At 47.7% G+C, this 14,012-nt stretch overlaps 1 protein-coding gene across 1 annotated transcript; it reads left to right on the top strand.

Moving 5' to 3' along the window:
* The first annotated feature begins 11,418 nt into the window (after positions 1–11,418).
* LOC146592681 (T-cell activation Rho GTPase-activating protein-like) lies at positions 11,419–13,750 on the top strand. The gene is given in 7 exon segments (XM_085310589.1): positions 11,419–11,620; positions 11,826–11,979; positions 12,248–12,364; positions 12,461–12,644; positions 12,818–12,935; positions 13,187–13,599; positions 13,601–13,750. Coding segments are annotated over 7 exon segments (1,338 nt in total).
* The last annotated feature ends 262 nt before the right edge of the window (positions 13,751–14,012 follow it).

Raw genomic sequence — 14,012 nt, forward strand, 5'->3', positions numbered from 1 at the left:
TCAAACATGAGGCTGTCGTTTATAGAGTTCCAAAGCACTCTATAAAACCTACCTAATAACCTAATAAAACCTACCTCCCCTAATCTCAAAACTCCTTAATCTGCAAATAATGTTATCTGGCTCCACCTTAACCTTTAGAAAAATGGTCATCATTTCTATATTCCTTGTATTTCAGCACATGCCCTTCTTCTTTTCCTTTTCTCGTAACTAAGTGCATACTGATAGTTCTAGCTGGTGGGCTTAAAAAAAAGGGGGGGGGGGGAAACACAGTGGATAACCTATACAGCTCAGATTGTCCACAAAATTCAGTTCTAGTACCTTCAATCTCYCCCCCTTTGCTATAACTTTGATCCATTTGGAGATGCATGAAAACCTCAACACCAGCCTCAACTATTCTGTGAAAAGCAGCAAAACAGGCTGCAACACATTATTGTACTAGAAATTACTTTGGTAGAAAATGAAGGTGAGGGAGGAAAGGGGTAAAAGTTTCGAAGGTATGTACTTTCCACCTACCAAACTATTGGATAGTAGTAATACACCCAAAACTGCAAAATGTGTTACTGCTAGAGATGAAAAAAGAAGTGCAATATAATATAATAAGAAAAGAAAAACCCTCCTCAGAAGAAATGTCCAACTGGCACCGGGGAACTGTGGGTGTAAAACTCGTAAGTGTTTGAGCACCACCTGCCAAGATATTAAAAATGCGATTCCAGGCACAGAAGGAAGCATAACAAGTTTTAGAACCTGCAGAGTACAAGGGTTCTGAAATTCTAGTTTTCAGAGGTCAGGAAGAAGAGAGTTCACAGGAAGAGAAAAGTGTTTCTTGCTGTATATGTCTGGTCACTACTGCAAATGTATACAGGTCTCAAAAAAATAGTATGAGCAAGAAAGCATATTCTTAATCACTAAAATAGCTGGTTTTGAAGTATTTGTGCTTACTGACAGGAGTAACTTATTGCCCACTCTTTTTCAGTATAAATACAGTCATTATACAGTAAATATTCTAGTCCAGAAACACATCCAAGCATTTATTCATGGCTGTTCCTGGCCTCCCTCCCATAAAGTTATTTTCCTCAGAGGCATCTCTGCYCTGCACTTCACACAAATGGTCAGGGTCGTGCACCACAAGCATTCCTGATTTGTATGTATTTAAAGTTCAGTCCAAGACAGTGAGCATAGGCTCTGGGAGCAAACGCAGACCTCATCCTTTCTTTTCCTGTTGTTCAGAATCTAGACAAATTCTGATTGGAACTGTCTTGCGGGTGCTCAAAGCAGAGGATAAAAGGTAAACTCTGCAAGCGCTTTCAAACATCTGAAAGACACAAGCTAGACAAACAACAGGCRGTCTGCAGGGGGGGACCAAGCCAGGGGGAAGCAGCATGCTAGCCTCACAAGCAGACAGCCAAGGCTGAGAAAGCAGGGGCCCAAAGATAAGTCTTCTGTGGCTGGTCCCATTTGTGCTAGGACACATCACACCCTCCACAACTCCAGTCCAGGAACTGGGCCAGTAGCATGATGGGGCAGCAGCCCACAGAGCAAGCGGAGAGCACGCAAGCTACTGAACTTGCAGGGACTGAATGCCACAGACACCCCAAAAAAAGGCCACACAAAACACAGCTGTAGTATTCCAGTGAAATCCTGTGAGAACGTCATCACATTTAGTAAGTTACAATTGCAGCCAGACTGCGCAAGAAGTATCATCCATGTGCTGGATGATCTAACACAAAACAAACCTAACTCAGAATAACTCATTCTGCTGCAACAATTTTCAGGGTGGTAATTACCTATTATCTGCACCTCCAATGGAACATTTCACTTGAGTGTTATTTGGACCTCTGAAAGCATTGTATGCCTGACAACATGATTAAAATGCTGTATCTGTTATAGCTGTGAAAATTTTAAGGTCACATTTAAAAACAAGGAGATTTGTAAGAAAAAAGGGAAGAATTTCAGATGGCCTATTAAGCAGGCACATTTAGAAATGGCCCATAAAGATTGCAACAACTGAATTTAATAGATACTTATCTTCTTAAATAAGCAAGCAAGCACCAATACTGACAAAAAAAGCATATGACCCTGTAGAACATACAGGGCACAGCAGCATTTGCTAACAGCTCAGAATAATTTTGTTCCGCACCAGTCCTATGAAGATGTCTGTAGAACATAGGCTGTTCTTCATTTTCTTTCCATCCCACATTTCTGGTTTGTCTAAAGAAAAAAAAACATAAAAATACAACAGCAGTATATCTTCTTTAACAGAAGAAATGGCTAAGAAACTAAATTTCATTTCAGATATTTGTATTTGAGAAAATATTTCTCCTAAGAAAGGAATGTGTGCTTTTAGTGGACCTCTCAATATAGCTTCTAATTAATCAATCACTAATTCAGGAAATCTGAATAATAAATTCATTGCATGGCAGCAATGAAGAGAAGAGAAAGGAATACAATTAGCTCACCTGTACCTACTCCTCATGCCTGATGAACCTATTCTCCATCACCTCATCATTACTATCCTGAGTAACATCTCTGTGTCCATGGAAAATGAAGAAGGTACTGGGCTTCCTACTAAGACAAGCTCAGCTTTAACCTGGAGCACAAGGATTTGGGGCTTAACTGTCTCATCACTCAACTTACTTAGCAGACCTCAGAACTGTAACTTTCTGGACACAAATATAAACGAGTTTAGATGGTTCGTACAAATCTTACTGCAATCTCTTCCAGGCACACTAGGGCACCTTTCACTGGGAGCATCTGCCTTTTCAGTTACCTCAGCAAGAAACTAGGTAGTTCAGTTGTCCAAGTATTATCTTCACTAGATGACCAAAACAATTTGTCAGAGCATCTTCTCTCTATTGCTGTCATCCGTGAAAAGGTATTTTTGACTCAAAAGTTAGGGAGATGTAAGTACTCAGAACAACTAATTTTCTTTCTGCCAAAAAGTCATCCCATGGCCTCCCATAGTACCTGCAGGCCATAAGACCAGGTAGACGGCTGCAAAATCAGGGCCCTCTACACTGCAGATCCTGCATCTCTTGTGCTCACATCCATTGCCACCTTCTTGTCTTAAGCCAGAGAACTGCATGATTCAACAAAACAGATCCGCTATTTGACAGAGGTGTTATCCGAACCTCTAAAAAGCATCATGCTCTTTGCTGAGAACACTGTATCAAGCTCTTATTTCCCCATTTGCCATGTAAACTTCCTTAACTACAGATGCCCTGAAAGGCACCAGTTAAAAAATGGGTATGTGTCATGAAGACAACATATTAACAGTACCAGGGAATTACTAGTCTCATAAACTTGTCACAGCACTGGGAATATTCTTTACTTTTCTAAGCTATACAGTCACTTGAAATCTGTAAATGTCAGCCTCTTACCTGATTAGTCACAACTGCTTGAAAGTTATTACAGACAAGCATGCATATGGAAGCATTTGAACAGATTGTGACTTATGGCCAGTTGGTTTTAAGTTAATGAGAGACACTGCAAAGAGATGATATTTCAAGCATTTTCTTTGTGCTTGTCAAGAACATCATTGCTCTATGGTCCAGTCCACAACACTCCTGAAAGTGCCACCCCCCTCCAAGATGTTCTTTAAGAGAAAATTAAACCCCAGAAGAACTGTTGATTTTCACTGTACTTTTGAAGTTTTGCATTATATGGCTCAGAAGTGCCTCTTTTTCCTTGAGGTTCAGTTGCCTGTAGGGAATTGCCACTCCTACCTTTTAGGTGCCACAAAGTCTACTGGAATCCAAAACTGCAGCTTATATGCCTAGTTCCCTTATGCAATGCACATGGAGATTTGGTTGTCTGTGTCTAGGATCCATAAAAGCCAGCAAACGAGTAGCAAGTTACTATATGTTAAAGTATATCTGCTGCACCAAAGGAGATAGATAGAAAAAGCAAACTTTAAGAATCTGGTGTGGAAAGTCAACTTTGGCCATAGGAAACCTCACATGGGTCAGGAACAGACATCTCACCGGCTTTCTGCCTACACAGGTGCTGTGGAACTGCACCGTAGTCATGTGTGCTGACGGCAGTGAACATCGAGAGAAGGAAGCCCCTTTCCCTCTGCTCTGAAAACTTACTTAGCTTTAGGTTGAATATTTGTAATCAAAGTGACCATACAAACTCCGATCTTGATTTAATGAAGTATAGATGCCCACATACTTGCCAGGACCCATCTGCCAATCTGCCTACTCTATCTGTTCTCAGTTGATTACACAATATGGTAAACGGCTGCTATTCATCTTATTCCAGCTGAAGCTCAGAACAAAGATCATTATTTCAAATGATAGCTGATGACCATGTTGTAAGGCAGAATACATCACAGTGCTGTTGTGGTCCACCTGCCCACAGTGCCTTCTGACAATTCCTGCTCTAGCTAAATTTGATTTCTTGTTTTCTTACTTTTTTTTATCCACAGACTAATACATCAGCAATGTATATCCGACTTTTCCCACACTTCAACTAGCACTACCCTCTGTCTGGAAGCAACTCACTACTATGCTCACTGAAAACAGGAGATACCAATCATCAATTTCTCCCTCTCTGCGAGAGGAAACTTGACTCCGATGTCTAGCAATTACTGCCCTTACCTCGGAGGATGGGGGATTTGTGGCCTGTCACCATTCACAAATTAATTAGAGGACATGCTCATGGACTTAACCCCAGGCCTTCCCTTCTCTAGAAAATGCGTGAAGGATTCAGCCATACAGTAACTCTCTTGCTATTTGGAACAATTAGTACTTAAACGTCCCACTGAAAGAAAAAGCAATCCACTCGACAACAGGGACTGCGAAAAGCCTCTCTCAGGACTTACAGCCGAGTTCACTTAGAAGTGGAAAACTGGTCTCAAAGAACTTGAGCCAAAAGACTAAACCTGGGACTGGCCAAGTGTTCTACCTGCTCTGTATTGTAGTGAAGAAATGAGGGCGGAAGGATAACTTCTGGATCATACGCGTACAGTTACCCAAGTATAACATCTACTTTGTTATCAAGCGCTTATAAAATAATGTAAACTTATTTCACACAGATAAAATAGCTAGAACAAGCTCTGGACCAAAGGGAAATACGTCACCAGAGTTATAAAGTAGTTAGATTACTAGCTGAGACTGAAACTAACCACGCGAGAGGAATAATGCTAAATTCATAGAGGCTGCAACAGGTGACCCTTAAGCATAAGCTTTACTGCCAGATAAATGAGGTGGAAAGGCCATCGCTGGCAGTAAACTAGGTATTAATGCTATAAAATAAACTGGTGAATGTGTGCTACAGGCATCAGCATGGGCCTGATCCTGACAGGTTTTGTGCTAATTCAGCTTCTTCAAGGATCAGACCCTGAAGCTATTGTTTCTACTCTGTAAATATGCAGACTGAAAGACTTCAGACTTGCTAATATATGCAAAAATAATTGCTTCTGAGACCCTAGATAAAGCAAACAGGCAGTATGCCAATATAATCCCCGCTTCTTTTGTTTGCAAGTATGAAAAATTGTCTCAGGGTCCACATCTGACTATCATGGGTATATAGGAGTACACAGGGAAGATTTTTTGTGAATTTTTGCCACATAAAACTGTGCTCCCTGTATATCCAGGTCTACAACACAAGCCCACTAAATCAACCTGAGCAAAAAACACACCTAAAATGAAATACGGCAGAAGAACAGATGAGAACAGATGCAATGCAACTCCCACACAAGCGGATTTTAATGTCTCCTCCTCGACCCATTAGGCTTTCCAATTTCTCAAAGTCTTTTTTTTACACTCTTTCGTTTCTTGCACGCTACACTGATTTAATGTACAAATAAATTAATATGGTTATTTCATGATCTAACACTTTTAACTGATCTACGTTGTAAATTCTTTACAACTAGAGAACCAAAGGATATCTTCAACTCCATACATCTACCAAATAGGGCCTGCTCTAAGGTTAAAGGCTTTTGTGTACGAAGAGTGTAATTATTGCGTATTGACTTCAAGCAACTTTTAAGTCTTGAAATAAAACTTTATTGCACGCACATGCTCAGTCATTCCCTCTCAAATCATAAGCAAAACATGATTTTACCACTGACTGATTTACCTACTTCTGAAAGTATTATCAGCAGGGAAAACTTCTATTTCCTTAACAGAAGATCCAGAAACTTAACCTGCTTCCCTGCTCTTCTATCGTAGGTGGGTCTATATTACAAGCAAAACATACCTGCTTCCCACAGCATTAACTGCAAAGTCATTATTTGCCAGCCTTTAACATAGCAGGGAATTGGGGATGTCATCTTCCTATACAAAGTGTGTGGCTTGTTTCTATTATTAAATGTTGACTCACTAAGTGCAAAGACTGCATTTCACAACTACGTTGCAATCTGTGGGTTTCATGCATACTTTTTACATGCAGTAGGGCACTTTTCACAAAAGTATACCAGCCAGTTCCATTCTTCAGCATCTCTTACCTACAGAGTCACAGAGCAGCCATCAGCAGAAGCCAGTGCAGGAGGGCATCTGAGAGCTACATAGCTTGCCTAGTCAAAAACTGACCACTAGGCCCAGCTTCAAAGAGGCAACACAGCCTTAAATCTGTAGCATCACCTAAAGCCATCTCTCATCTCCCAGCTACTCAGCAATACTAAAAAAAAAAAAAAAAAAAAAAAAAAAAAATCTTTTAACCTCACATAGGTGATACTTAACTGTGGTCACTCCTAGACCATCTTGCTTACTCTTCTTCTTCTCCGTGCCTCATCTATCATCTTTGTACAGCAATAATAGTCTATTTGAATGGCTGTCCTCTCCAGAGGAACAGTTTCAACCTCTTGTGTTCTCAGTGACAGCCAAAGCTTCCACTTAAAAGATTTCTTTCCCCACTAAGTCAAATATGACTTTTCTGACTTTCTTCATGGAGAAAGACAGTCCAGCCCTTTATTTTAAACAGACTGTGAAAAAAGCAATCCTCTGCTGAAGCAGCTTCATGGTAGCGAAGAGATTCAGGATTGCTGAAAGCAAACAATTCCCTCAAAATGATGCCCGAGGTGGTCAGCTCTGAACTACTGTACCCGTACTACGTGATACTTGATGGGAATGGTCCGTGTTGTAACTTTTTAGTGCCTAGAACAATACCGCTGTGTTAAGCGGGATACAAATAAGTAACTAACAAGGTCTTGGAAATGTGTGAGAAAGAACAGCGGTTGGTCACAAATAGATTCTGTGGCTTCTGGCCACAGAATCACCATGAGAAGCAGTCGACATGAAGGTCAGAAGTTGAAGAGTAATGAAATAGCGACCCCCAAAGGCAAATGTGGCCCCCGAAATAAGTCTGCACGCGTGCGCAGTATCATAGCCCGATTATGCAACCGGGGCGGAGTTGGGCTAGACTCCCTGCACTTGTTGGTCCCAGGTGCCGGGACTCCTGCCTACTGCAAATAATCATAAATACCGAAGTTTTTCCGAAGGAGAGAGAGGCTGCTACACAACAGAGGACCACGTTACCTCCTTGGGGACGCCCGAAAAGATTGTGCCTGCCGACTCTCTCTCTCACCATGCAGACGATCGGGACAAGCATTGAGGTGGTCTTTCTTGAGATTACCATCGGGTCGGTCTGTTTGTAAGTATCTACTAATAAACTGCTTGCTACTGAAGAGTGTTTGTGTGTGTGTGTGTGAGTTTGTGCTGGCTTGCCAAACCGGATGTTTGGCCCCCGGGAATCTAACTAGAACAGCTATCAACACAGAATCACAAAATAGCTGGGGTTGGAAGAGACCTCTGGAGATCATCTGCCTTAACCCTCATACTCAAACAGGGTCACCTAGAGCTCACCAACTTTGGCATAGCTCTAAGCATGGAGACTCCATACCCTATCTGGGTAACTTGTCCCAGTATTTAACCACCCTCACAGGAAGGAAGTGTTTTCTTATGTTCAACTGGATTTTCCCGTGTTTCAGTGTTCATTGCCTCTCGTCCTGTCACTGGGCACCACTGAGGCCCCATCCCATGTACATTCTCCCTTCCTGTATTTATCTGCATTAATAAGATGCCCCCTCGGTTTTCTCTTCTTCAGACTAAACAGTCCCAGCTCTCACAGCCTCTGCTCATATAACAGATGCTCCAGACCCTTAATCATCTTTGTGGCCCTTTGCTGGACTCACTCCAGAAAATCCATGTCTTTCTTGGCATGTCTTCCAGGTCAGCCTGCTCTGTTCTCCAACGGCATTCAGCAACCACCCTACCTTAAAGGCATTAATTTTTATTGAGTTCGGCTTCAGAATCTCAGGTTGTAAAATAAATGTTTGATTCAGCTGATTTTATTATCGCATCTGTATTAACGGCAGCTACATGGACTCAGCCAAAATTAAATGGTCTTCTTGGGAATGCCACTGAAGTTCTTTTGTTCGTCTTGTCCTGTCCAGCGCTGGGACTTCATAGGCACTCACCACACATGCTTTGTTTGAAATGCAGGTGACTTGAGGAATTCTCTCATCAATAAACACAAGTCTTGCTGCACATTATTGCTCACATATTTCACTGTCATGGCCAAAATCTATCAATTAATGAAAAAATAAAGGTTTCATAGCCTAGCTGTGATGTTCCGAAGTGGATGAATATTATATTAGTGAAAATGATTGCTGCCCAGAAATGGACTACAGAAGTTCGTATTTGGACTGACTACATTATCTGTTACAACAGTCTTATAGTCCTACCATGTAACTGTCTGGAAACCAAATTTCAAGTAAAAAAGAAATCTAAAGCCATTTCTAGCTTTAGCAGTTTAGTAAATAGTCTTATAAAATGTAATGTAAATGTGGCTTTTGACACTGTCTCCCATAACATCCTCATAGGTAAGCTCAGGAAGTGTGGGCTACATGTGTGGACGGTGAGGTGGATTGAGAACTAGCTGAATGACAGAGCTCAGAGGGTTGTCATCAGAGGCAGAGAGTCTAGTTGGAGGCCTGTGGCTAGTGGCATCCCCCAGGGGTCACAGGGTCCAGTCTTGTTCAACTTCTTCATCAATGACCTGGACGAAGGAGGAGGTTTTGCTGATGATACCAAGCTGGGAGGAGTGGCTGACACACCTGAGGGCTGTGCAGCCATTCAGAGAGACCTGGAGAGGCTGGAGAACTGGGCGGAGAGGTTCAACAAGGGCAAGCACAAGATCCTGCACTTAGGGAAGAATAGTCCCATGCACCAGGACAGGTAGGGGGTTGAGCTGTTGGAAAGCAGCTCTGCAGAGAAGGACCTGGGAGTGCTGGTGGATGACAAGTTGACCATGAGCCAGCAATGTGCCCTTGTGGCCAAGAAGGCCAATGTTATCCTGGGTGCCTTAGGAAGAGTGTTGCCAGCAGGTCGAGGGAGGTGATCCTGCCCCTCTCCTCAGCCCTGGGGAGGCCTCATCTCAAGTACTGTGTCCAGTTCTGGGCTCCCCAGCACAAGAGAGACATGGAGCTACTGGAGAGAGTCCAGCGTAGGGCTACGAAGATGATCAGAGGGCTGGAGCACCTGCCCTATGAGGAACGGCTGCGAGAGCTGGGCCTGTTCAGCCTGGGGAAGAGAAGACTGAGGGGGGGGATCTGATCAATGTGTATAAGTACCTGAAGGGAGGGTGTCAAGGGGATGGCGCTGGACTCTTTTCAGCTGTCCCATGTGACAGGACAAGAGGCAATGGGCACAAACTGAAACTCAGGAAATTTCATCTGAACATAAGGAAAGCCTTCTTCACTGTGAGAGTGACAGAGCACTGGAACAGGTTGCCCAGCAAGGTCATGGAGTCTCCTTCTCTGGAGATATTCAAAAAAGGGCCTGGACGTGATCCTGTGCAACTTACGCTAGGTGAGTCTGCTTGAGCAGGTGTTTGGATGAGGTGATCTGCAGGGTGTGCAGGGAAAGACGACTGAAATGAGGAAGGCGCTGAAGCCTCTGTCCCCTGAGGAAAGGCTGCAAGAGCTGGGACTGTTTGTGGAGAGAAGAGAAGGCACCCGGGGTGGGGATCGCATCAGAGCAGTTCCTTATCTGGAGGGAGGGTGTTAAGGAGGCAGAGCCAGCCTTGTCTGCCTGCTGCCGTGGGAGAGGACAGTGGCAACAGCACGACCAGAAACAGGCATGGAAACGGTGCGGCAGCGGAGGTGCCAGAGGCAATGAGCCCCCCTCCTGCCCACAGCCCCGCTGGTGCATCACAACATGCCACGGTGGCATCGCAGCGACCCCACGGGTGATGGCCACCAGCCCAGCCCCATTGCGGCACCGTGCCACCGCAGGGCAGTGCGGGCAGAGGCAGCTCTCAGCCCCGTGATACTGCTCAGCTAAGGCAACGCCTGCAGCTTGGTGCAGGTCTGCGCAGCCCCAGCGCCATGGGGCAGGGGATCTGCTGCAGTGCCCGTGGTGCCCCCGCTCCCGGCAACCAGGCAGGGCCTGGGCCCCTCAGCCGTGGGGCTTCTGGTGCCCGCCTCGGGCTCTGGGGCAGGGCGGCGTCCCGGTCCCAAGCACCGCTCGGTGCCCTCGTGTCCACCAGGAGCCCCCAGCTGCTCCTCCGCCAGTGCATGCAGGTGAACCGGCACCAGCGCACACACCACCGGCACCTCCTGCTGTTCCCGCACGCCATCACCAATGCCACCTTCAAGTAAGGAGACGTGTCCCAGCCCTCCCACCTCCCTCCCCACGGCTCGCCCCAGCAGGCGCAGCTCCCGGAGCAGGAGGACGGCTGTGCCTGCCCCCACCGCATGCACCCATCGCTCCCTCCCTGCTCCCTTCCTGCCCGCAGATGCGGCTCCACCTACTGGCTGACGCACCGGGTGCGCCTCAGCCAGCTGTGGGTGCTGTGCTGCGAGGCGGTGGTGGCGGTGGCCAGCCCAGAGCACAAGGAGTAGGAGGTCTTTCGCCTTAAGAGCAGCCAGACCCTTATCCTCGTCTGGACCACAGGCCTCTGCATGGTCACTTTGGGGTGAGTCTGGGGGCATGTCCCAGGGCTGGCATGGTGCCCATCCTGCCCCACAGAGCCCGATCCTGTCCCAGGTGCTTTGCCTGCACGGGAAACAGCTCTTGGAGATGCAGCAGCAGCAGCGTGGGCTGAGGCTGCTTCTGCTCTGTGCCACAGGTGGCAGGAGGTGAAGCAGCTCTGGCTCGACGCCATCCTCAGGTCAGCCCTGCCAGGGGCTCAGGCTGCCGGTGGCACCAATGGTGGTACCCATGCAGCGGTGGGGAAAGGGGCCCCGTGCAGCTCCAGGCAGCGTGGCGGGAGTTGCTTTGCCTCGTGCTTGCAAATGAGCAGCAAGTCCCAGGAGCTGTCAGCACAGCTCCTGCCTTGCAGGCATGGGGACCCCGAGCCCCGCAGGCAGCCGCTGCTGCTCTTGGTTTCTCTCCCCATGCAAAACCTCGGTGCCTGTAAACATGCTGCAGGAGGCCCTGCTGCACACAGCGCTGCGCCTGGTTTTCTGAAGCCATGGTTGCTTTCCTTTGGCTTGCAGCAGATGGAGCAAAGGGAGGGCAGATGGTGGTGATCTCCTGGCCCCTGGCTTGGAGAGGAACCCCCACCACCGGGGACTGCTCAGGGCAGCTAGGCTCCAGCCCCCACATGGATCTCTTTGGGCAGCCTCTGGCCCTCTTCTGTGGGCAAGATGATGGCCTGCCCCAACCAGTCCAGGTAAGCAAGCCTGGGGAGAGAGGTCTCCTGCGGGGACGACTCCACTGCTGTCCCCAGAGTTCACCAGTGCCAGGTGAGGGTTGACTGCAGGACAATCCAGGCACTGCTGGGCTACTCTACATAGAGCAAGAACAACATAGCAAGCCAAGTCAAGGAGAGGGCAGCGCCACGTGCAAAATTCTCTCTTTCCGCCTGCAGAAGATGCTGGTGGATGCTGCTACTCAGTGAGAAAGGACCAGCCACTGAGGGCATTTTCCAGAAAGCGGCCAATGAAAAGGCGCATAGGGAGTTGAGAGAAGAGCTGGACAGAGGCGGGAACATGGATCTCACAAGCCAGCCTGTGCACCTCTTGGCAGTGCTGCTGAAGGTGACCTCTGCTGACTAGCAGCTGGGAGCATATAGGAGGAATCTGCGTGGGTCCATGCCAATGCCTAGACTGACCTAGGAGGCACTCCAAGCTAACACCCACCGGAAGCCACACTCCAAGGTTCAGGCCTAGGACCCATGGGCATTTCCCTTTGCCACAGGATTTTCAGTTCCACCAGCTGCACTTTTGAGAGCAGGTAGCTACCAACTCACAGTGATGCTGCTTCTCTGCTCCCTGCTCATGTCCAGAACCTCACCTAAGGGCCTTGGCCTTCCTGAGAAACATCCCCTGCAAGCTTCTTGTGGCTGACCTCTACAACAAGTGGCTGCTAGCACTGCAGCAGCCCAGCCTGCAAGAGAAAATTGCACAGCTGAGAGTGTAAGTTTGCCACCTGTCCCACCGCTCCGGCTCAAACCAAGCAGCAGCAGCCCCTGCAGCTGGCACGCCTCTTCCTCTTTGCTTGTGTTCCCACAGGGTGGCTGGCAAACTGCCTCCAGCAAACTGTCTCTTACTCCAGCGCTTGCTCTCTATGCTCCACCGTATCAGTGAAAAGGCAGACAGAAACCGCATGGATGCCAGTAACCTGGTGATCTGTGTGGGGCCAAACTTGCTCAGCCCCACTGGCCATGCAGAAAGAGAGCAAGGTCTGTTGAACTCAGCACCTCGCTCCCCACGGAGCTGAGGCTCAAGCTACCCTGCTTGTGGCAGGCCACATGAGCTCCGAGCTACAGAACTACAACTGTGGCTGCAGAAACCTCCCTTAAGAGCACAAAAGGCTGCTCAAGTCCTTTGCAGCCCCTTGCACTGAACTCCCAGGCTTTCTGCATGCAGGTGACACTCTTGGTGAAGCTCCTCACCGACAACTGCGCAGCAGTCTTTGGGGACGTCATTGCCTGGCCGTTCGGACCCTCGACTGAGGAGTCACCAGAGCATACAGACAGCTCCAGAGGTATGAGCATGGACTGCTGATTGGCCTGCGCCAGGGCTGCTGGATCACATGCTGTAATGGCAGAGCCAAAAACATCTGGGGAAATGCAGAGAGCTGCAGAGGGTTCAAGAGGGTATTGCAGGGTTTCCCTAGTGGAGGGCTTTTCAGGTCTTCAGTACATGGGAACAAAGGTTTCGCGTTTGCATCCGCCAGAGGGGCCACAGGGTAAGTGCCCTGGCATCTTCCCATGGCCTCTAAAAGCTACCTCACAGGCTTTGTCCCCACTGAACACCCAGGTGCTGCTCAGCAGAACCACGCTGCCTGCAACAGCCCTAACCCCGGAGCTGACGGCAGCCCCACCGCATCTGTCCTGGAGCAACCCAAAGCAGCAAGTGCTTTCATAGGCAGCAGCTATCTAGCCTGCCTCTCTGCCCCTTCCCTGACAAACTGGAGGAAGGAGATCAGCAGCATGCACAGGAGCTTCTCTGAGGCAGACCTGTCCTCCCAGATCAGCAACCTGCAAGGCAGCAGAAGGGCCCCGGAGGTAACCAAAAGCCAGGAGCATTTTTCCATTCGACGCACAAAGCACAGCCTGGAGAAGGGGGCACTAGAAACAACACCTTGCCGTCCTAAAGTCACCCTTAGCAAATGGCACTCTGTCCCAGAAACATCCTCCAGGTGCTCCTGCAGAGCTGCTTTTCTCCTCTGATGGCTTGGTCTTCACCAGCTCTACACTAGCCTCACTCCTGAGCCCCCCAGAAAGCTTTCTAAAGACAGCCCAGCCTTTTCCCATCAAGCCCAAGGAGGACAGCAGCAAATCCAGGAGATACTTCTGAAAGCACTCCAGGCTGTTCTCTTTGGCAAACTGCAGCTAAGTGCTCCCAAACATCCCCTAGGCTGGAGCGGTTCCCTCCCAAACATGCCATGGGGGTAGCAGAGAAGTCTCCTGTGCAGCAATGGCCTTTCTACAGCCATTGACAGGTGGTGAGGGCTGGGACAAAGGAAAGCAACAGTTTATCAGAAAGTGGAGAAACCAAAGACCAAGTCAAGATGTGACATTCTTTGGCAGGCAGTGGGTAGGAGCACAGAAAACTGTGC

This window comes from Rhea americana, unplaced genomic scaffold (genome assembly GCF_003343005.1).
Source record: "Rhea americana isolate MKP2758 unplaced genomic scaffold, rheAme1 scaffold_320, whole genome shotgun sequence".
NCBI classification, from domain to species: Eukaryota; Metazoa; Chordata; class Aves; order Rheiformes; family Rheidae; genus Rhea; species Rhea americana.